The sequence below is a fragment of the Gadus chalcogrammus genome, chromosome 12 (genome assembly GCF_026213295.1).
Source record: "Gadus chalcogrammus isolate NIFS_2021 chromosome 12, NIFS_Gcha_1.0, whole genome shotgun sequence".
NCBI classification, from domain to species: Eukaryota; Metazoa; Chordata; class Actinopteri; order Gadiformes; family Gadidae; genus Gadus; species Gadus chalcogrammus.
In genome coordinates this window covers 5,726,530-5,748,887 of record NC_079423.1, presented here as the reverse complement: position 1 = coordinate 5,748,887, position 22,358 = coordinate 5,726,530, and the positions used below count along the sequence as shown (strand labels likewise).

Genomic DNA, 22,358 nt, shown 5'->3' with positions numbered 1-22,358 from the left:
AAATTTAATCTGACTGCAGGCCAATGCCGAAGCTTCAGCTGCGTGCACGGAGAGAAAGATGAGTGGTTATCGCACTTTCAATGAGGAGAACTATGTCCTCACCGACTGGTAGCGCTGAACTTCAGCTGCTATTTTGCTGGCCATGTCTTCTTTTTCGTAAAGATTCATGCACCCTGAACAATCCCTGGGTCTCTTATTGACCTCTTCGCCACCATGAAAGACAGGAGAATGGCCTTCATCTACAAACAGGGTGAGTAAAATACCCACCTCCCGGTGTGGCATTACTGTTCCCTGAGCTGTCCGTTTATTATTTTTTGCGTTATTGTATGTCTAATTGTGCATTGATTGTCTGGAATAAGTTGCATTGGTCAATCAAATGAAGTTGTTGTTTTATCGCGTTCGTTAACGCTGAGAATCAGCACCAGGGACAGCAGGGCTCACCTGAACAGATGCGGCTGTGTTAGATTATAGCCGCTTGTTCAGGGTTGTCTTGTGTTATCTATTAAGTAGAGTTGTATAAGGAACATTGTTTAGTGTGTGTGTGTGTGTGTGTGTGTGTGTGTGTGTGTGTGTGTGTGTGTGTGTGTGTGTGTGTGTGTGTGTGTGTGTGTGTGTGTGTGTGTGTGTGTGTGTGTGTGTGTGTGTGTGTGTGTGTGTGTGAGAGAGAGAGCGAAAGAGAGAGAGAGCGAGCACTTGTGTCTGTCAGATGACAGGCGTGTGTAAGTCCTGGTAACCAGGCGCTGAAATAGCTATTGTAGTTACATTCAATAGATACAAGCTGCAACGTAGGCCTACTCTTTTCTGTCCCCCACCTTCAAAAAAGCATGTAGATTAAAGGTGTTGTCTCATTTGGCTTCCTCAAAAGAAATCCCCACGCCACGCCACTGGTATTTTCGCCGTCTTCCCATGGTCTTTGATTGATCTGAAGTGCGTTCGCGTGTTCGTGTGGGTGAAAGTTTAAGAAATGTAGAACTGTCGTTTCAGCTCTCTGGTGCTCCCTGCTGGCAGTATCACTATACCGTCCTCATGTTTCACAAAAATAGTTTTGAGAGACGTTGTCAGTCTTTGTATGTTGCTTAAATTCTCCCAAACGGTTGGCAGTAAAGATCAGCTCACGGTAGGCCACGGAGGCAATGAGCTCGAGTTGAAAAAGAAAAAGCTTACAGCACCTGGTATTCCCAGGCGGTCTCCCATCCAAGTACTAACCAGGCCCGACCCTGCTTAGCTTCCGAGATCAGACGAGATCGGGCGTGTTCAGGGTGGTATGGCCGTAAGCAATTATTGCTGCAGCAAAACCAGCTTTTATACAGTGGCACATAAGGAGTGAGAAAGCTGCTGAGGCCCGACGTTACACTTTTACAAAATCAATCATTAGTTAAATAGAAACGGCAGTAATTGATTCAGTAGGACTCCTTATCCATGTGAACGATTATTGTGACATCTGAATTAATTAATTAATTATCTGCAATACACTGCGTGTGCGTGTGATGTTAAATGTTTGAACCAAGGTGAACGGTTAAAGTGTCAGAGAATGGGTGGGTATTTTCGCCGTCCTCCCATGATCTGAAGTGCGTGTGCGTGTTCGTGTGGATGAAAGTTTAAGAAATGTAGAACTGTCGTTTCAGCTCTCTGGTGCTCCCTGCTGGCAGTATCACTATACCGTCCTCATGTTTCACAAAAATAGTTTTGAGAGACGTTGTCAGTCTTTGTATGTTGCTTAAATTCTCCCAAACGGTTGGCAGTAAAGATCAGCTCACGGTAGGCCACGGAGGCAATGAGCTCGAGTTGAAAAAGAAAAAGCTTACAGCACCTGGTATTCCCAGGCGGTCTCCCATCCAAGTACTAACCAGGCCCGACCCTGCTTAGCTTCCGAGATCAGACGAGATCGGGCGTGTTCAGGGTGGTATGGCCGTAAGCAATTATTGCTGCAGCAAAACCAGCTTTTATACAGTGGCACATAAGGAGTGAGAAAGCTGCTGAGGCCCGACGTTACACTTTTACAAAATCAATCATTAGTTAAATAGAAACGGCAGTAATTGATTCAGTAGGACTCCTTATCCATGTGAACGATTATTGTGACATCTGAATTAATTAATTAATTATCTGCAATACACTGCGTGTGCGTGTGATGTTAAATGTTTGAACCAAGGTGAACGGTTAAAGTGTCAGAGAATGGGTGGGTATTTTCGCCGTCCTCCCATGATCTGAAGTGCGTGTGCGTGTTCGTGTGGGTGAAAGTTTAAGAAATGTAAAACTGTCGTTTCAGCTCTCTGGTCCTCCCTGCTGGCAGTATCACTATACCGTCCTCATGTTTCACAAAAATAGTTTTGAGAGACGTTGTCAGTCTTTGTATGTTGCTTAAATTCTCCCAAACGGTTGGCAGTAAAGATCAGCTCACGGTATGCCACGGAGGCAATGAGCTCGAGTTGAAAAAGAAAAAGCTTACAGCACCTGGTATTCCCAGGCGGTCTCCCATCCAAGTACTAACCAGGCCCGACCCTGCTTAGCTTCCGAGATCAGACGAGATCGGGCGTGTTCAGGGTGGTATGGCCGTAAGCAATTATTGCTGCAGCAAAACCAGGTTTTATACAGTAGCACGTAAGGAGTGAGAAAGCTGCTGAGGGCCCACGTTACACTGTTACAAAAACAATCACTAGTTCAATAGAGACGGCAGTAATTGATTCAGTAGGAATCCTTATCCATGTAAACGATTATTATGACATCTGAATTAATTAATGATCTGCAATACATTGCGTATGTGTGTGTGTGTGTGTGTGTGTGTGTGTGTGTGTGTGTGTGTGTGTGTGTGTGTGTGTGTGTGTGTGTGTGTGTGTGTGTGTGTGTGTGTGTGTGTGTGTGAGATGTTTAATGTTTGTACCAAGGTTAATGGTAAGTATCAGAGAATTATTTTATTTTTTTTAGACATCCAATAAAAACATTAATATTAACAGTTTTGGTTATTCTTTGGTGCTGTCTGTGTTGCTGTCATTTCTTCCACATTTTCTCGTCTCATTGAGAATTTCAAAATGTGCGAAACAGCGCCCCTCTAAGTTGTAAGTACTTAATACGCGGTCAAACACGACATTGCACACTGTATGTCCGTGATGAAGCCAGCCCGAGATGGCATCCCTTGGTGAAGAAAAAGAAGGATTAACCTATCAGGTGAGGCTACCGTCATGACACTGCCCTCCTGTGATTAGTCAGCAGGGTGCAAAGGGAAGCCACCGGGCCCTTAATTTGCTTCACACCAATCAAATCAAAGCATCAACGTCAACGTAAACAAATAGCGGGAGATTTGCACTTTTATCATTTTATCGTATAAGCAAGTGCAGTTATGGAGGGTTGAGATTTAGAGTATTTAGTCAAATTTAACCAAACTGCCACATGGGCAGCAACTAAAAATTTAATCTGACTGCAGGCCAATGCCGAAGCTTCAGCTGCGTGCACGGAGAGAAAGATGAGTGGTTATCGCACTTTCAATGAGGAGAACTATGTCCTCACCGACTGGTAGCGCTGAACTTCAGCTGCTATTTTGCTGGCCATGTCTTCTTTTTCGTAAAGATTCATGCACCCTGAACAATCCCTGGGTCTCTTATTGACCTCTTCGCCACCATGAAAGACAGGAGAATGGCCTTCATCTACAAACAGGGTGAGTAAAATACCCACCTCCCGGTGTGGCATTACTGTTCCCTGAGCTGTCCGTTTATTATTTTTTGCGTTATTGTATGTCTAATTGTGCATTGATTGTCTGGAATAAGTTGCATTGGTCAATCAAATGAAGTTGTTGTTTTATCGCGTTCGTTAACGCTGAGAATCAGCACCAGGGACAGCAGGGCTCACCTGAACAGATGCGGCTGTGTTAGATTATAGCCGCTTGTTCAGGGTTGTCTTGTGTTATCTATTAAGTAGAGTTGTATAAGGAACATTGTTTAGGGTGTGTGTGTGTGTGTGTGTGTGTGTGTGTGTGTGTGTGTGTGTGTGTGTGTGTGTGTGTGTGTGTGTGTGTGTGTGTGTGTGTGTGTGTGTGTGTGTGTGTGTGTGTGTGTGTGTGAGAGAGAGAGCGAAAGAGAGAGAGAGCGAGCACTTGTGTCTGTCAGATGACAGGCGTGTGTAAGTCCTGGTAACCAGGCGCTGAAATAGCTATTGTAGTTACATTCAATAGATACAAGCTGCAACGTAGGCCTACTCTTTTCTGTCCCCCACCTTCAAAAAAGCATGTAGATTAAAGGTGTTGTCTCATTTGGCTTCCTCAAAAGAAATCCCCACGCCACGCCACTGGTATTTTCGCCGTCTTCCCATGGTCTTTGATTGATCTGAAGTGCGTTCGCGTGTTCGTGTGGGTGAAAGTTTAAGAAATGTAGAACTGTCGTTTCAGCTCTCTGGTGCTCCCTGCTGGCAGTATCACTATACCGTCCTCATGTTTCACAAAAATAGTTTTGAGAGACGTTGTCAGTCTTTGTATGTTGCTTAAATTCTCCCAAACGGTTGGCAGTAAAGATCAGCTCACGGTAGGCCACGGAGGCAATGAGCTCGAGTTGAAAAAGAAAAAGCTTACAGCACCTGGTATTCCCAGGCGGTCTCCCATCCAAGTACTAACCAGGCCCGACCCTGCTTAGCTTCCGAGATCAGACGAGATCGGGCGTGTTCAGGGTGGTATGGCCGTAAGCAATTATTGCTGCAGCAAAACCAGCTTTTATACAGTGGCACATAAGGAGTGAGAAAGCTGCTGAGGCCCGACGTTACACTTTTACAAAATCAATCATTAGTTAAATAGAAACGGCAGTAATTGATTCAGTAGGACTCCTTATCCATGTGAACGATTATTGTGACATCTGAATTAATTAATTAATTATCTGCAATACACTGCGTGTGCGTGTGATGTTAAATGTTTGAACCAAGGTGAACGGTTAAAGTGTCAGAGAATGGGTGGGTATTTTCGCCGTCCTCCCATGATCTGAAGTGCGTGTGCGTGTTCGTGTGGATGAAAGTTTAAGAAATGTAGAACTGTCGTTTCAGCTCTCTGGTGCTCCCTGCTGGCAGTATCACTATACCGTCCTCATGTTTCACAAAAATAGTTTTGAGAGACGTTGTCAGTCTTTGTATGTTGCTTAAATTCTCCCAAACGGTTGGCAGTAAAGATCAGCTCACGGTAGGCCACGGAGGCAATGAGCTCGAGTTGAAAAAGAAAAAGCTTACAGCACCTGGTATTCCCAGGCGGTCTCCCATCCAAGTACTAACCAGGCCCGACCCTGCTTAGCTTCCGAGATCAGACGAGATCGGGCGTGTTCAGGGTGGTATGGCCGTAAGCAATTATTGCTGCAGCAAAACCAGCTTTTATACAGTGGCACATAAGGAGTGAGAAAGCTGCTGAGGCCCGACGTTACACTTTTACAAAATCAATCATTAGTTAAATAGAAACGGCAGTAATTGATTCAGTAGGACTCCTTATCCATGTGAACGATTATTGTGACATCTGAATTAATTAATTAATTATCTGCAATACACTGCGTGTGCGTGTGATGTTAAATGTTTGAACCAAGGTGAACGGTTAAAGTGTCAGAGAATGGGTGGGTATTTTCGCCGTCCTCCCATGATCTGAAGTGCGTGTGCGTGTTCGTGTGGATGAAAGTTTAAGAAATGTAGAAACTGTCGTTTCAGCTCTCTGGTGCTCCCTGCTGGCAGTATCACTATACCGTCCTCATGTTTCACAAAAATAGTTTTGAGAGACGTTGTCAGTCTTTGTATGTTGCTTAAATTCTCCCAAACGGTTGGCAGTAAAGATCAGCTCACGGTAGGCCACGGAGGCAATGAGCTCGAGTTGAAAAAGAAAAAGCTTACAGCACCTGGTATTCCCAGGCGGTCTCCCATCCAAGTACTAACCAGGCCCGACCCTGCTTAGCTTCCGAGATCAGACGAGATCGGGCGTGTTCAGGGTGGTATGGCCGTAAGCAATTATTGCTGCAGCAAAACCAGCTTTTATACAGTGGCACATAAGGAGTGAGAAAGCTGCTGAGGCCCGACGTTACACTTTTACAAAATCAATCACTTAGTTAAATAGAAACGGCAGTAATTGATTCAGTAGGACTCCTTATCCATGTGAACGATTATTGTGACATCTGAATTAATTAATTAATTAATTATCTGCAATACACTGCGTGTGCGTGTGATGTTAAATGTTTGAACCAAGGTGAACGGTTAAAGTGTCAGAGAATGGGTGGGTATTTTCGCCGTCCTCCCATGATCTGAAGTGCGTGTGCGTGTTCGTGTGGATGAAAGTTTAAGAAATGTAGAACTGTCGTTTCAGCTCTCTGGTGCTCCCTGCTGGCAGTATCACTATACCGTCCTCATGTTTCACAAAAATAGTTTTGAGAGACGTTGTCAGTCTTTGTATGTTGCTTAAATTCTCCCAAACGGTTGGCAGTAAAGATCAGCTCACGGTAGGCCACGGAGGCAATGAGCTCGAGTTGAAAAAGAAAAAGCTTACAGCACCTGGTATTCCCAGGCGGTCTCCCATCCAAGTACTAACCAGGCCCGACCCTGCTTAGCTTCCGAGATCAGACGAGATCGGGCGTGTTCAGGGTGGTATGGCCGTAAGCAATCATTGCTGCAGCAAAACCAGCTTTTATACAGTGGCACATAAGGAGTGAGAAAGCTGCTGAGGCCCGACGTTACACTTTTACAAAATCAATCATTAGTTAAATAGAAACGGCAGTAATTGATTCAGTAGGACTCCTTATCCATGTGAACGATTATTGTGACATCTGAATTAATTAATTAATTATCTGCAATACACTGCGTGTGCGTGTGATGTTAAATGTTTGAACCAAGGTGAACGGTTAAAGTGTCAGAGAATGGGTGGGTATTTTCGCCGTCCTCCCATGATCTGAAGTGCGTGTGCGTGTTCGTGTGGATGAAAGTTTAAGAAATGTAGAACTGTCGTTTCAGCTCTCTGGTGCTCCCTGCTGGCAGTATCACTATACCGTCCTCATGTTTCACAAAAATAGTTTTGAGAGACGTTGTCAGTCTTTGTATGTTGCTTAAATTCTCCCAAACGGTTGGCAGTAAAGATCAGCTCACGGTAGGCCACGGAGGCAATGAGCTCGAGTTGAAAAAGAAAAAGCTTACAGCACCTGGTATTCCCAGGCGGTCTCCCATCCAAGTACTAACCAGGCCCGACCCTGCTTAGCTCCCGAGATCAGACGAGATCGGGCGTGTTCAGGGTGGTATAGCCGTAAGCAATTATTGCTGCAGCAAAACCAGCTTTTATACAGTGGCACATAAGGAGTGAGAAAGCTGCTGAGGCCCGACGTTACACTTTTACAAAATCAATCATTAGTTAAATAGAAACGGCAGTAATTGATTCAGTAGGACTCCTTATCCATGTGAACGATTATTGTGACATCTGAATTAATTAATTAATTATCTGCAATACACTGCGTGTGCGTGTGATGTTAAATGTTTGAACCAAGGTGAACGGTTAAAGTGTCAGAGAATGGGTGGGTATTTTCGCCGTCCTCCCATGATCTGAAGTGCGTGTGCGTGTTCGTGTGGGTGAAAGTTTAAGAAATGTAAAACTGTCGTTTCAGCTCTCTGGTCCTCCCTGCTGGCAGTATCACTATACCGTCCTCATGTTTCACAAAAATAGTTTTGAGAGACGTTGTCAGTCTTTGTATGTTGCTTAAATTCTCCCAAACGGTTGGCAGTAAAGATCAGCTCACGGTAGGCCACGGAGGCAATGAGCTCGAGTTGAAAAAGAAAAAGCTTACAGCACCTGGTATTCCCAGGCGGTCTCCCATCCAAGTACTAACCAGGCCCGACCCTGCTTAGCTTCCGAGATCAGACGAGATCGGGCGTGTTCAGGGTGGTATGGCCGTAAGCAATTATTGCTGCAGCAAAACCAGCTTTTATACAGTGGCACATAAGGAGTGAGAAAGCTGCTGAGGCCCGACGTTACACTTTTACAAAATCAATCATTAGTTAAATAGAAACGGCAGTAGGCCTAATTGATTCAGTAGGACTCCTTATCCATGTGAACGATTATTGTGACATCTGAATTAATTAATTAATTATCTGCAATACACTGCGTGTGCGTGTGATGTTAAATGTTTGAACCAAGGTGAACGGTTAAAGTGTCAGAGAATGGGTGGGTATTTTCGCCGTCCTCCCATGATCTGAAGTGCGTGTGCGTGTTCGTGTGGGTGAAAGTTTAAGAAATGTAAAACTGTCGTTTCAGCTCTCTGGTGCTCCCTGCTGGCAGTATCACTATACCGTCCTCATGTTTCACAAAAATAGTTTTGAGAGACGTTGTCAGTCTTTGTATGTTGCTTAAATTCTCCCAAACGGTTGGCAGTAAAGATCAGCTCACGGTATGCCACGGAGGCAATGAGCTCGAGTTGAAAAAGAAAAAGCTTACAGCACCTGGTATTCCCAGGCGGTCTCCCATCCAAGTACTAACCAGGCCCGACCCTGCTTAGCTTCCGAGATCAGACGAGATCGGGCGTGTTCAGGGTGGTATGGCCGTAAGCAATTATTGCTGCCGCAAAACCAGAATTTATACAGTAGCACGTAAGGAGTGAGAAAGCTGCTGAGGGCCCACGTTACACTGTTACAAAAACAATCACTAGTTCAATAGAGACGGCAGTAATTGATTCAGTAGGAATCCTTATCCATGTAAACGATTATTATGACATCTGAATTAATTAATGATCTGCAATACATTGCGTATGTGTGTGTGTGTGTGTGTGTGTGTGTGTGTGTGTGTGTGTGTGTGTGTGTGTGTGTGTGTGTGTGTGTGTGTGTGTGTGTGTGTGTGTGTGTGTGTGTGTGTGTGTGTGAGATGTTTAATGTTTGTACCAAGGTTAATGGTAAGTATCAGAGAATTATTTTATTTTTTTTAGACATCCAATAAAAACATTAATATTAACAGTTTTGGTTATTCTTTGGTGCTGTCTGTTGCTGTCATTTCTTCCACATTTTCTCGTCTCATTGAGAATTTCAAAATGTGCGAAACAGCGCCCCTCTAAGTTGTAAGTACTTAATACGCGGTCAAACACGACATTGCACACTGTATGTCCGTGATGAAGCCAGCCCGAGATGGCATCCCTTGGTGAAGAAAAAGAAGGATTAACCTATCAGGTGAGGCTACCGTCATGACACTGCCCTCCTGTGATTAGTCAGCAGGGTGCAAAGGGAAGCCACCGGGCCCTTAATTTGCTTCACACCAATCAAATCAAAGCATCAACGTCAACGTAAACAAATAGCGGGAGATTTGCACTTTTATCATTTTATCGTATAAGCAAGTGCAGTTATGGAGGGTTGAGATTTAGAGTATTTAGTCAAATTTAACCAAACTGCCACATGGGCAGCAACTAAAAATTTAATCTGACTGCAGGCCAATGCCGAAGCTTCAGCTGCGTGCACGGAGAGAAAGATGAGTGGTTATCGCACTTTCAATGAGGAGAACTATGTCCTCACCGACTGGTAGCGCTGAACTTCAGCTGCTATTTTGCTGGCCATGTCTTCTTTTTCGTAAAGATTCATGCACCCTGAACAATCCCTGGGTCTCTTATTGACCTCTTCGCCACCATGAAAGACAGGAGAATGGCCTTCATCTACAAACAGGGTGAGTAAAATACCCACCTCCCGGTGTGGCATTACTGTTCCCTGAGCTGTCCGTTTATTATTTTTTGCGTTATTGTATGTCTAATTGTGCATTGATTGTCTGGAATAAGTTGCATTGGTCAATCAAATGAAGTTGTTGTTTTATCGCGTTCGTTAACGCTGAGAATCAGCACCAGGGACAGCAGGGCTCACCTGAACAGATGCGGCTGTGTTAGATTATAGCCGCTTGTTCAGGGTTGTCTTGTGTTATCTATTAAGTAGAGTTGTATAAGGAACATTGTTTAGGGTGTGTGTGTGTGTGTGTGTGTGTGTGTGTGTGTGTGTGTGTGTGTGTGTGTGTGTGTGTGTGTGTGTGTGTGTGTGTGTGTGTGTGTGTGTGTGTGTGTGTGTGTGTGTGTGTGTGTGTGTGTGTGTGAGAGAGAGAGCGAAAGAGAGAGAGAGCGAGCACTTGTGTCTGTCAGATGACAGGCGTGTGTAAGTCCTGGTAACCAGGCGCTGAAATAGCTATTGTAGTTACATTCAATAGATACAAGCTGCAACGTAGGCCTACTCTTTTCTGTCCCCCACCTTCAAAAAAGCATGTAGATTAAAGGTGTTGTCTCATTTGGCTTCCTCAAAAGAAATCCCCACGCCACGCCACTGGTATTTTCGCCGTCTTCCCATGGTCTTTGATTGATCTGAAGTGCGTTCGCGTGTTCGTGTGGGTGAAAGTTTAAGAAATGTAGAACTGTCGTTTCAGCTCTCTGGTGCTCCCTGCTGGCAGTATCACTATACCGTCCTCATGTTTCACAAAAATAGTTTTGAGAGACGTTGTCAGTCTTTGTATGTTGCTTAAATTCTCCCAAACGGTTGGCAGTAAAGATCAGCTCACGGTAGGCCACGGAGGCAATGAGCTCGAGTTGAAAAAGAAAAAGCTTACAGCACCTGGTATTCCCAGGCGGTCTCCCATCCAAGTACTAACCAGGCCCGACCCTGCTTAGCTTCCGAGATCAGACGAGATCGGGCGTGTTCAGGGTGGTATGGCCGTAAGCAATTATTGCTGCAGCAAAACCAGCTTTTATACAGTGGCACATAAGGAGTGAGAAAGCTGCTGAGGCCCGACGTTACACTTTTACAAAATCAATCATTAGTTAAATAGAAACGGCAGTAATTGATTCAGTAGGACTCCTTATCCATGTGAACGATTATTGTGACATCTGAATTAATTAATTAATTATCTGCAATACACTGCGTGTGCGTGTGATGTTAAATGTTTGAACCAAGGTGAACGGTTAAAGTGTCAGAGAATGGGTGGGTATTTTCGCCGTCCTCCCATGATCTGAAGTGCGTGTGCGTGTTCGTGTGGGTGAAAGTTTAAGAAATGTAAAACTGTCGTTTCAGCTCTCTGGTGCTCCCTGCTGGCAGTATCACTATACCGTCCTCATGTTTCACAAAAATAGTTTTGAGAGACGTTGTCAGTCTTTGTATGTTGCTTAAATTCTCCCAAACGGTTGGCAGTAAAGATCAGCTCACGGTATGCCACGGAGGCAATGAGCTCGAGTTGAAAAAGAAAAAGCTTACAGCACCTGGTATTCCCAGGCGGTCTCCCATCCAAGTACTAACCAGGCCCGACCCTGCTTAGCTTCCGAGATCAGACGAGATCGGGCGTGTTCAGGGTGGTATGGCCGTAAGCAATTATTGCTGCCGCAAAACCAGAATTTATACAGTAGCACGTAAGGAGTGAGAAAGCTGCTGAGGGCCCACGTTACACTGTTACAAAAACAATCACTAGTTCAATAGAGACGGCAGTAATTGATTCAGTAGGAATCCTTATCCATGTAAACGATTATTATGACATCTGAATTAATTAATGATCTGCAATATACAGAAATATAGAACGCATGCGTGCCAATCCCCCCACTCCGGTCCAACAACAATATAAAATGATAGCGTAATGCACCTGTTCTTTGTCTTTGGATCTTTTGAATAAATGGATCAATACATTATGAATCACAATGATCGCAAGCAGAGGACCGTGAGTTATTGAGCAGCAGATGAACCAGTCCAAAAATCGGACACGTTAACGGAGCACTGAACTAGGCCCTCTCGGATGCCATTTGTTTCACTACGACTCCTTTCAGCTTCACACCCCTCTTCCCCAGCGAGATAACGGCTAATAAAACGCTTGAGGTGGCGTTTTGAAAAGAAAAAACTGACATTTTTTTAGTACACAGTATAAAGATAATTATGAACCTTTGATTGATATCCACACATTTTTTGCGGAGACACATTCCTGCTCCACACTTGTATTGGAGTGAAAGAGGATGTCTACTTCCGGGCCCCGTGATTTGAGGGACCCGTCCACAGCCCACTAAACCGACTGCAATACCAGGCTTGGCCTCTGAGCACTGGTGGATTCCGGAAATATGCACCAGTCCTGGGGGCCTGGTCCGCTGACGCGAGCATATGGACTTGGAGGGGAATTTGCTTGGGAATACCAGGTGCTGTAAGCTTTTTCTTTTTCAACTCGAGCTAATTGCCTCCGTGGCCTACAGTGACCTGATCTTTACTGCCAACCGTTTGGGAGAATTTAAGCAACATACAAAGACTGACAACGTCTCTCTAAACTATTTGTGTGAAACATGAGGACGGTATTATAGTGATAGGCTACTGCCAGCAGGGAGCACCAGAGAGCTGAAACGAGAGTTCTACATTTCTTAAACTTTCACCCATACGAACACGCACACGCACACGCACTTCAGATCAATCTTAAGACCATGGGAGGACGGCGAAAATACCCACCCATTCTCTTTAACATCACACGCACACGCAGTGTATTTCAGATAATTTAAAATATCGACTCTAGTGGGAAACCCTAACCCCAAGAGAAAACCCTAAAGATCCTAGCCTACCCCTAAAACCAAATGATAAATCTTTAAGCTTAAATCAAGGGATATAGTATGTGAGTGTGTGTGGATATAAATATAAATGTGTGTGTGTGTGTATTGGGGAGTAGCTGACACATAGCTGACTGCAATACAAATGCTAACAGGCCTAAAGAAAAAAAAAATATCGGTTCCGGTTTCCGACCGACCCTGTCAATTTATCTGCGACCCAAATTATTTTGAGCTGCTGTAAAAAAAAAAAAAAAAAAAGTCCTACCTATCATTCGCTGCCCCTGGAAAAAATAAATAAAATAAAATAAAGAAATTCCCTATCAACCCATGACCTCAACTGACAACCAACAGGAACAAAACTTTTTTTTTTTTTAGGCCCAAGCATAACATATTTTCACTGGAGAGGAAGGGAGCATCTTTTAGGTGGTACACAAAGGCTCATTAAAGTAATAGTAATATGTTGTATATTATTATTAGGATACTATACTCAATTGTATCCTAATTGTAATTGTACTAGTTGTCATGTGGATTCTCTGGCCAGGGGACCTGTCATTCAGGGCCCTGGGAGCAGGCTGAGACGCAGCAACACTGAAGGAAGACTCAACAAGCAGGAAGTATTTTGTCATTTAATTTGGTTTTCCTTCAGTCTGACACAAGGTTAAGGGTCAAGGTGTTTTTGTGGAAGGGGGGACGGGGACGGCTACATTCCAAACAAAAACAGCGTAAGCAAAAAATATATATAACGAAAGCGTTCCCGTCCCCTCCCCCGTAACCCGAGAGCAGAACAGACCTCCTGCGTGTTTGGCGAGTGGAAGCAGTATTCAGTATCTATTTGTACACAATGTACATATTCACACCGTGCTCTCTGGGCGGGGGCTTTGGCAGACAGTGAATACATAAACCACGGCTTACTTATGTACATACTCCGTAAAAATACACAATATCTTTACACGCCCCTCTCCACACAGTTCGTGTCTCGATCAGTGCTAAAAAAAAACACGGAAGAACTGCCAGTCATTTTCTCTTCCTGGGTATCACTTTGTTCTCCCCGTGTACCCAGACAGGAAGTGACATCACTCCCCCTCGGCCACATGCGGCACCTCCACCTCCATGGTCTGGATGTCCTCCTGGGGTGATTCCTCCTGGGGCAAATCCACCTGGAGCATTTCCTCCTGGGGCGATTCCTCCTGGAGCGATTCCTCCTGGAGCGATTCCTCCTGGAGCGATTCCTCCTGGGGCGATTCCTCCGTGATCGCATCCTCCTGCGGCGAGTCCTCCAGCTTCCCATTGGTCCCGGCCACACCCATCCCCTGCTGGGCCAGGACGTAGTTCACGACCTGCATGATGCTCTGATCCGACAGCGTGGCCACCCCGCCGCCGCCGCCGTCCCCGACGACCGCCTGCGCCGCCTGCATGGCCTCCACCGTCTCCTCCGTGATCAGGACCGTCTCGATCTCCTCGGAGCAGGAGACGGCCTGGGCCTCGGCGTGGGCCGGCCGCAGCTCGGGGGGCAGGTCGGAGGCCAGGATGCTGACGGCGTGCTCCACCTGCGTGCCCTGGTTGTGGAACTGCAGCGTGTCCTTCTCCAGCATGATCTTGCCCGGCAGGTTGTTCTCGTGGTACTTGGCCATGTGCTTGCGGAGCGTGCGCGCGTCGATGTGCGCCTCCTGGCAGATGGGGCACACGTACGGCCGCTCGCCCGTGTGCGTGCGCACGTGGCGCTTCAGGGAGCGCGCGTCGGCCCACGCCACGCCGCACGTCAGGCACTCGAAGGGCTTCACGCCTGCGGGGCGGGAGAGGGGAGACGTTCAGGAGAGAGCATCTATGTTCAATTTACGGCATTTAGCAGACGCTAAAGAACGTGAAAAGATTTATCGCTGTCGGTACTAATGCTGTCGGTGATCTGTGAAGATAGTCGGACAAGACCAAAATAAACGGTTAATTCAGCCTACCCTGGTGGTTGTTGACGTGGCGCCGGTACTCTCGGAGCTGGGTGAACTTCCTGCCGCAGTGCTCGCAGACCCGCTCCAGGTTCTGCTTCACACGGCCCTTCTTCCCGTGCGTCGCCTTCTTCACGTGCCTCCGGAACAGGGCCTTCTCAAAGAACTCCTTACCACACACGGTACACCTGGGGGCCGCGAGACACACACTTAGCTGCACACACTTAGCTACACCTGGGGGCCGCGAGACACACACTTAGCTACACACACTTAGCTCATCACACTAAGCTACACCTGGGAGCCGCGCGACACACACTTAACAACACACACTTAGTTACACCTGGGGACCGCGTGACACACACTTTAACACACACAAGTGACTCAAATTTTAACTAACTGTGTGTAACACGCACTATAAAAACAACATACATAGTCTAGGGATGGGCAACGATCGTCGAATAGTTGGAGTCACGTAGAAAATCGAATAATGAATGTGACTATCTTTATTTATTACACGGCATCTCAATGCTGTTCAACGCTCCGTTCACTTGCATGGGCCGACATAACACCCGGTGGTGAATAATTTTTTGATAATTCACCGTTTCTTAGCATATAATGACTGCGTCGTATCACTCCGCAAGTAGTCTGTTAACTTAACAACCCCAGTGTCCTCAGTTGCTAAGCGACATCAATGTCTTTGGCGGACTGCTTCTCTGCTGATAAACACTACGAATGCTGGTAACAAATACATTTTAAAAAGACACACTAGGGTTGCCGCGGTGTGGACATTTTCACACCGAGTAATACGCTCGTGTCAACACCGGTATTACCGGTATAAACTTTGAAACTATAGGTCAACCGCCATCTTCTCCGTCAACTCTCCTCTCACACTCGGTGACAGCGGCTGGCAGCGCGCCAATTCTCGGCGTCTTATAACGTTCTATATGTAATAGTATGTATATATATATATATATATATATATATATATATATATATATATAGTATAATTTTATATATCATAATATCATGACCAAAAGCTCTGTGCTCTTCACATCCCTAACATACTCCAGACATGAGGGCCACGTACCTGTATGGCTCTGCCACGCTGTGGGACTTGACATGGGAGTACCAGTCCTTCTTCCAGCTGTAGCACTTCCCACACACCTGGCACTGGAAGGGCTTCAGGCCCATGTGCTTGTTCATGTGCTGCTGCAGGTCCTTGGCCTCGAAGAAGCTCTTGTCACAGCTGGAGACCAGACACAGATGACAAGATGTTAGAAAACAAAAAACTGACTTCAACATAGTGATTGAATTTTACCCATAAAATCGAAAATTTAGTAGCTTACACATGGTTAGTGGCAGTATTACTGGTGGTCAGGCTTTATTTGCGGGTTAAGTCATCACGCCATTGAACTTATTATAATGAACGGATTAAAAATCAACTAAGCCTTCAAATATTGGAATACGCGCAGGTGAATGAAGCAATCAGAAGGGGATTTTCATATTGTATTATGTCTGTATCTGACAGTCTTCATGGTGTTGATTTGAAACCTTTAAAGACTATTTCTTACAGTTTACTACTGCTGACCGAGTTTGCGTTAGCCAATCACGCGCTTACAGATCCCCTCCTTTTGTCGAAGCGATTACGATGCGAAAGAAAAGTGAACTGCTCCGCTCCACCTGAGCCCGACCCCTACTCTGAACCGTGGTTGAGGTTCGCCCCAGACAACACCACAGGGGGGACTGTACTCACTGTGTGCAGGCAAAGGCGCGGACCTCAGGCTTCGGCTGGTGCTTCTTGGTGTGCTTGCTCAGGGCCGACGCACGGTGGAAGGTGTCTCCGCAGATGTTGCACAAGTACTTAGACTCCCCTGTTGGACAGACACACACACGCATAAACACTCAGCTACTGCGACACGTTCATGACCCCAGGTGGCCCTCTGGTGGCCCGGGCTGGGGACTACAAAAAAACACAGGAACACACCAGCTGTGGGACTTGCAACACTACATCCTGTGCCATGAGGTCACACCCCCCAGAATCGAACGCAAGCATATCAAAACATCTCACTGGTCGTTCCGCTGACTTAAACAACCGGATGGAACAGACTAGACATACCAGGGAGTGTTTGTGAATGCGGAAAAGAACAATTACCAATCATCACGAACTTTTATTTCGAGGGCGACCTAGGAGGCGGGTGTACGTGTGTATGTGTACGCGTGTGTGTGTGCGTTTGTGTGTAGCGGGCGGAGGTTGGCGGGCACCTGTGTGCATGCTGGTGTGCTCCTCCATGCTGCGGCGGCTGACGAAGGTCTTGCTGCAGTAGCCGCACTGGAACTGCTTGGTGTTGTCGTGCAGCGCGCGGTGCATCTTCAGGCTGTGCTTGTTGGCGAACGACTTGCCGCACACCTTGCAGCAGTGTGGCCGCACGCCCGTGTGGTTCAGCATGTGGATGCGCAGCGAGTACAGCTTGGGCAGCGTCTTGCCGCAGATGTCGCAGACGAACTCCCGCTTGGTACGCACGCCCGACTTGTCGTCCGGGTCGCCGCCCTGGTCGGCCCCGAGGTCGGCGGCGGCGGCGGCGACGGCCGGGGGCTTGAGGGGCAGCGCCCGCTGGCCACTGTGCTGCTTGTGGCGGGCGAGGTGGGCCCGCAGAGAGGCGGCGTACTGGAACTCCTTACTGCACAACTGCAGAGACAATCACCGTGGAGTTAATGTTACCGCGGAGCCAGTCACCGGGGAGATAGCATCACCATGCAGACCAACACTGTGAATAACAACGTGTCAGACTCGGCACCTCGGCACGGTTGCAGTGTCATCCATTTCGGGACCAGTCATATGAAACACAGAACCAAACCTAGAATCGAAGACTTTCTTTTGTTGACAACCACCCTAGAAACCGGTGCTCAATACATTGTCACAAGTCATCCGTGCTATCGCTAGTCCCCGGGTGACCCGACACTCACGCTGCACTTGTAGGCGCGGGTCTTCTCGTGTTTCAGCGTGTGCATGATGAGGGCGTAGCGCCGCTGGAACGTCATGCCGCACTCCGAGCACGCGTGTTCCCCGTCCAGCATGCCCTCTGCGTCCGGGCCCCCCTTGGTCCTGGCGCTGGCGTCTCCCCCTCCCTCCCCCTCCCCCTCCGTGGCGGTGACCTCTGACCCATCGGCCCCGGGGTCGGGTTTGGAGGGGTCCGAGACCTCCAGGGGTCTCTTTGGTGGCCGGCCTCGCCGACCCGGTTTACCGGGAGGGATCTGGAGACAAAGAGGCCAACGTGAGGTCATGTTTCCTAGGTTACAGCATGAAGCCATGTTTCCTAAGTAAGAACATGAAGACATGTATCCTAGGTTACAACATGAAGCCATGTATCCTAGGTTACAGCATGAAGCCATGTTTCCCAGGTTACAGCATGAAGCCATGTTTCCTAGGTTACAGCATGAAGCCTTGTTTCCTAGGTTACAACATGAAGCCATGTTTCCTAGGTTAGAACATGGAGCCATGTATCCTAGGCTACCACATGAAGCATCGTTTCCTAGGTAACAGCATGGAGCCATGTTTCCCAGGTTACAGCATGAAGCCTCGTTTCCTAGGTTACAACATGAAGCCTTGTTTCCTAGGTTACATCATGAAGCCATGTTTCCTAAGTTAGAACATGGAGCCATGTATCCTAGGCTACCACATGAAACCTTGTTTCCTAGGTTACATCATGAAGCCATGTTTCCTAATGACAACATAAAGCCATGATACCTGCGTTACAAGGGTCAACATGAAGCCAAGTTTCCTAGGCGACACCATGAAGCCATGTTTCCCGGGTTAAAGCATGAAGCCATGTTTCCGGGGTTACCTTGGCGGGGGTGGGGTGTGGTGGCGGGGCCAGGTTCTTCTTGTCCTCTTCCTCCTCCTCCAGCCCCATGTGGAGCCGGGCGTAGCCCCCCTCGACGATGGAGCGCTGCCGTAGACGCCGTCTGTTGGGGTCGTCTGCTGACCCCTCCTCCTCCCCGGGAAGGGCCGAGGCCAGGGAGTCCGTCTCCTCCATCGGCTCCACCTCCATGATCAGAGAACTACAGCATTAATGGAGAACCAAAGACCTGGCCCCTCCTTAAGACGTGCTCTCAGGGGGTTCCTACGTGGGCTGAGTCAGAGGTTATGCATGCAGTAGCATGTGGTGGACCTCTGGAAGGAGACCTCTAACGCAAACCGACCAAGTAATGTTGAGGTTTGGCTCTCCTATAATACAGAGGGGATACTCATAACTAGGGATCGACCGATACGGATTTTTTTAGGGCCAATACAGATATTTTTTTCATCAGCCTTAGCCGATGACCGATACGCCAGTACCGATTCTCTTGAGCCGACAAATGTTACAATGTCTCAATTAAAAAAAGATTGACATTTATTGAACTGTCTGTAAATCATGCCAAAGATAAATAAATAATAATGAAAACTAAATACCTCCTCCTCCATCACCACCACCTCCTTCTTGACCTTTGCGGGACGACCCCGCTTCCGTTTGGGAGGCGGTGGCTCGGCCTCCGCTACTGCTTCTTCCGGCACCACCTCCAGAGACGACGCCGTTTCCACGACGGCAGCCGTCGTGGAAACGGCGTCGTCTCTGGAGGTTGTGCCGGAAGAAACGTCCCCCCGTGACATTTCTGTGGAGGTGGCGGTGTCCGGGTCGGGGTCCTGCGATGACGCCCCCTGCTGGCCGGGGGTTTCCTCATCGACCGCGGGGTCCTGGGCGGCGGGCTCGTCGGTCGGCGGCGGCTCCATCGCAAGGCACGCCGAGACCACCGCCAGGGAGTCGCCGGCGCCGGCCTGCCCGCTGTGAGTCACCACCGTCAGGGTCTCCCCCTCCTCCTCCTCGGGGACGCGGCCCATGAGGGTGACGGTCTCGTTGTCGGCGCAGACCTGGTCGCCGCGTGCGCCCAGGTCGGCGTCCTCCTCCGCCTGGGACACGATGGCGAGCGCCTGCTCCACCAGGACCCCCTCCTCGTCCGACGCCGCCACCACGGCGACGCCGGCGTGCGTGACGACCGCCTGGCCGTCGCTCTGGATGGTGACCAGGAAGGAGCCCCCCTCCTCCTCCGTGGCCTCAGGGCCGGCGGGCTGGCTGGACACCACCGTGTGGGTGTCGCCGCGCTGGTACACCATCAGCTGCTGCTCCTCCACCTGCTTGTGGACCGACTCGCAGATCTGCAGCACCTCGGCCATGAGCAGGTGGCGGGCCAGCGTGGCGATGTCCGCCATCACGCAGAAGTTGAAGGTCAGCGACGAGGTGTAGGCGAAGTCCAGGAGCGGCAGGAAGCTGGCCTTGGTGAAGCCTGCAGAGGAAAGGGAGGATCCATCTTAGCTTAAAGTGTTGCAGACATAGAGATGCGTGAACATAAACTGTAACTTAAGTAGCCAATACTTTAACATTTAAATTTATTGTATATACTGTTTTCGCACTTCTCTTTTCCCACTGTACTGCTGGTCACCTGTGAATTTCTCCCAAGGGGGATTAATAAAAGGACTATCTTATCTTATATAAATTAGCTCTTCAAGAAAAACATGTAAATTCCAAGCTGCACATTCAAGTCTTATTTTATTTATTTCCAACAGACACTGTTTTCTATTTGGCTATTTTGATGTCATTTGTTTTAAAAATCCAACAATCCAGTTTCGATTTATCTTGCTATTCAAGATAAAATCCAATTTCAGTTAAACTTTTCAGGAGGACACATGTTGTTTGGCACAGTTCCTATAAATAAGGACTATTTTTCAGTTAACTTGTCTGCAGCTAATTTTTAGCTAGTTTAAAGAAACTCAAAATCGGGAATCATATCGCATCATCATGAGTCGAGTGCATCGTTACATCCCTACTAATGACTCAGCGAGACATAAACACCAGACATGCGACGAACATCAACGTACCGGAAAGGTCGACCACGGCCTCGTGAGTGGACACGGCCCCCTTCTCCACAAACAGCTCGTGGAAGTACTCGCTGCACGCGGCGAGCACCGCCTTGTGCGCGCGATGCTCCTCCCCCTCGATCAGCAGCGTGATGTCACAGAACTGGTTGTTGAGACGCTGCGTGTTCAGCTTGTCCAGCATGGTCTGGCTGTGTCTGGGGAGGAACTGGTTCACCTCGCCCTTACTGTCAACCTGCAGGATGTTGACACATTAAAACGCACAGAGGGAGGGTACAAGATCAACATAAATTCATCATACACAGAGACACGTCATTTCCTCAAACACACAGATAGGTCACCACAACACACACACAGATAGGTCACCACAACACACACACAGACAGACACACACAGCTTTAATAGTTGTATGATTATTAATAGTCATGACAGCTCCACGTATTTTCACACTTACAAAGACGAGCTCGTGTTTGCCCGACGACTTTCCCATCCTGGCTCTGGAGCCCATAAAGTCCAACTCATCTTCTCTATCTTCCTCCTCCTCGTCCTCCACGCCCCTGCGTCTGCCCCCTTGACGCCCCCCTGCTCGTGTCCCCGTGCCATCATCCGTGTTTCGCCGACTCTGACACGCAGGGCATTCTCTGATGTGGTCCTTGACGTGTTTGAGAATACCTGCGGACGTCAATGGAGACAGTGTTTTTGAGTTAACACCCTAATCGCAAACCTCCGATCCGATACAAAGAAAATGCGAACACAGCGTGTCGTCAGCGGATTTAAAATAAACGCGCCACAACAAAGACGGCAGCATCCCATGTCAGTAGGTGGCGGCAGAGGGCGCTTTATTAAGCCGGGAAGGGGTGGCGTAGCTCAAACTGACAGTCACCAGCATCATGGCGAATATTGTTTACCTGTGCTATGTTTCGTAATTATAAGTTAGTAGACTTAAGGTTTTAATTTAGTGGAGAATAACAGACGCGCCCTACCTCTCCACCAGTACTTCTGCGAGATGGAGTCCCATGTGAGCTGCTGGTTGAGGTGGTCGCCTTCCCCGGCAATGTGCGCCTGGTTGATAAGTTCCGTCCTGCGTCCGTCCTGCAGCACCACCTCCAGCTCCGTGAAGTCCTTCTGGCCTTTCAGCCGCCGCTGGTAGTAAAGGGTGCCGCTCCTCACCACGTAGCAGGCGGCGGCCTTGCGGATCTTCCTCTTGGTGTTGCCGTGAGTCCCCGGCGCGTACGGCTCCCGCTCGTCAGTCAAATAGCGAATGATGGCTAAGTAGCTTTCTTCGCTCGACATGGCTGAGCTTCCCCCGCAGCGGGCTGTCTCTGAATGGTTGCTTCTTTTGTCTCGAAGGAGCTGGGGCTCCTCTCACAACATTAAAAAACGAAACACAATTTTTAACCTGACTCTCTGGCGCTACATATCATAAAAATAGACGCAGTCACAGTCTTTTTTTAATTGTTTTTTTTTTCCAAGGTGGAACTGCTGTTGGTGACCGTCAGGGGTAGACTTGCCCGAACATACAAAATGGCTGCTGCACAACCGGATTCTGCGTAATGATCACGGAAGAGCCCCGTGTTGTTTTTCTTTTTTTCTTTACCCACGCTGTCGTTTACGTTATTCACCATTAGATGGCGTTACAACCAAACATATCTATAACTCCTATATAAACGAGTCACACATATCACAGATTTTTTTTTTGGGAGGTTTCAGGATTAGAAACCACAAACACCTTGGTGAACTGGTCGGATAGTCACTTGCATCGTAAACGTGTGTATTTAAAGATTTCCACAACACAAACCCTAGTGTTTCTGCTATTTAAAGACAGCCAGGTGTCCATCTGCCCACAGAACGATGAGAACCTGCTGGTAACAGGACCTGACTTTCCTATTGGTGTGGCATTTTGGAAAAATAAAAGCCTGCCTTGTGCCGATGCAAGAAGATATATACACAGCTCTTAAAAGCAGTTTCCAGGCAACCCGACAACATTATGCTAACAAATTGTTTTATGATCTG

At 47.7% G+C, this 22,358-nt stretch overlaps 1 protein-coding gene and 12 non-coding genes across 13 annotated transcripts; all 13 read right to left on the bottom strand.

Moving 5' to 3' along the window:
- Positions 1-1,157: 1,157 nt before the first annotated feature.
- LOC130396775 (5S ribosomal RNA) lies at positions 1,158-1,276 on the bottom strand. Its single transcript, XR_008899395.1, has one exon. It is a non-coding gene; the product is annotated as a 5S ribosomal RNA (ribosomal RNA).
- Positions 1,277-1,798: 522 nt separating this feature from the next.
- LOC130396763 (5S ribosomal RNA) lies at positions 1,799-1,917 on the bottom strand. The gene has a single exon (XR_008899384.1). It is a non-coding gene; the product is annotated as a 5S ribosomal RNA (ribosomal RNA).
- Positions 1,918-2,439: 522 nt separating this feature from the next.
- LOC130396750 (5S ribosomal RNA) lies at positions 2,440-2,558 on the bottom strand. Its single transcript, XR_008899372.1, has one exon. It is a non-coding gene; the product is annotated as a 5S ribosomal RNA (ribosomal RNA).
- Positions 2,559-4,548: 1,990 nt separating this feature from the next.
- LOC130396738 (5S ribosomal RNA) lies at positions 4,549-4,667 on the bottom strand. Its single transcript, XR_008899361.1, has one exon. It is a non-coding gene; the product is annotated as a 5S ribosomal RNA (ribosomal RNA).
- Positions 4,668-5,189: 522 nt separating this feature from the next.
- LOC130396727 (5S ribosomal RNA) lies at positions 5,190-5,308 on the bottom strand. The gene has a single exon (XR_008899350.1). It is a non-coding gene; the product is annotated as a 5S ribosomal RNA (ribosomal RNA).
- A 523-nt stretch (positions 5,309-5,831) lies between these two features.
- On the bottom strand, positions 5,832-5,950 carry LOC130396716 (5S ribosomal RNA). The gene has a single exon (XR_008899339.1). It is a non-coding gene; the product is annotated as a 5S ribosomal RNA (ribosomal RNA).
- A 527-nt stretch (positions 5,951-6,477) lies between these two features.
- LOC130396705 (5S ribosomal RNA) lies at positions 6,478-6,596 on the bottom strand. Its single transcript, XR_008899328.1, has one exon. It is a non-coding gene; the product is annotated as a 5S ribosomal RNA (ribosomal RNA).
- Positions 6,597-7,118: 522 nt separating this feature from the next.
- On the bottom strand, positions 7,119-7,237 carry LOC130400569 (5S ribosomal RNA). Its single transcript, XR_008903049.1, has one exon. It is a non-coding gene; the product is annotated as a 5S ribosomal RNA (ribosomal RNA).
- A 522-nt stretch (positions 7,238-7,759) lies between these two features.
- On the bottom strand, positions 7,760-7,878 carry LOC130396693 (5S ribosomal RNA). Its single transcript, XR_008899317.1, has one exon. It is a non-coding gene; the product is annotated as a 5S ribosomal RNA (ribosomal RNA).
- A 528-nt stretch (positions 7,879-8,406) lies between these two features.
- On the bottom strand, positions 8,407-8,525 carry LOC130396682 (5S ribosomal RNA). Its single transcript, XR_008899306.1, has one exon. It is a non-coding gene; the product is annotated as a 5S ribosomal RNA (ribosomal RNA).
- A 2,008-nt stretch (positions 8,526-10,533) lies between these two features.
- On the bottom strand, positions 10,534-10,652 carry LOC130396671 (5S ribosomal RNA). Its single transcript, XR_008899295.1, has one exon. It is a non-coding gene; the product is annotated as a 5S ribosomal RNA (ribosomal RNA).
- A 522-nt stretch (positions 10,653-11,174) lies between these two features.
- LOC130396660 (5S ribosomal RNA) lies at positions 11,175-11,293 on the bottom strand. Its single transcript, XR_008899284.1, has one exon. It is a non-coding gene; the product is annotated as a 5S ribosomal RNA (ribosomal RNA).
- A 1,677-nt stretch (positions 11,294-12,970) lies between these two features.
- Positions 12,971-21,943, bottom strand: zbtb11 (zinc finger and BTB domain containing 11). Its single transcript, XM_056604223.1, has 11 exons — positions 21,329-21,943; positions 20,800-21,017; positions 20,349-20,580; positions 18,888-19,756; positions 18,280-18,480; positions 17,402-17,689; positions 16,700-17,123; positions 16,191-16,308; positions 15,525-15,683; positions 14,450-14,625; positions 12,971-14,280 (listed from the first exon to the last, which is right to left on the bottom strand). Exons 1-11 carry the CDS (start codon positions 21,636-21,638, stop codon positions 13,571-13,573), a joined length of 3,705 nt encoding a protein of 1,234 aa, XP_056460198.1. The 5' UTR covers positions 21,639-21,943; the 3' UTR covers positions 12,971-13,570.
- Positions 21,944-22,358: the final 415 nt, after the last annotated feature.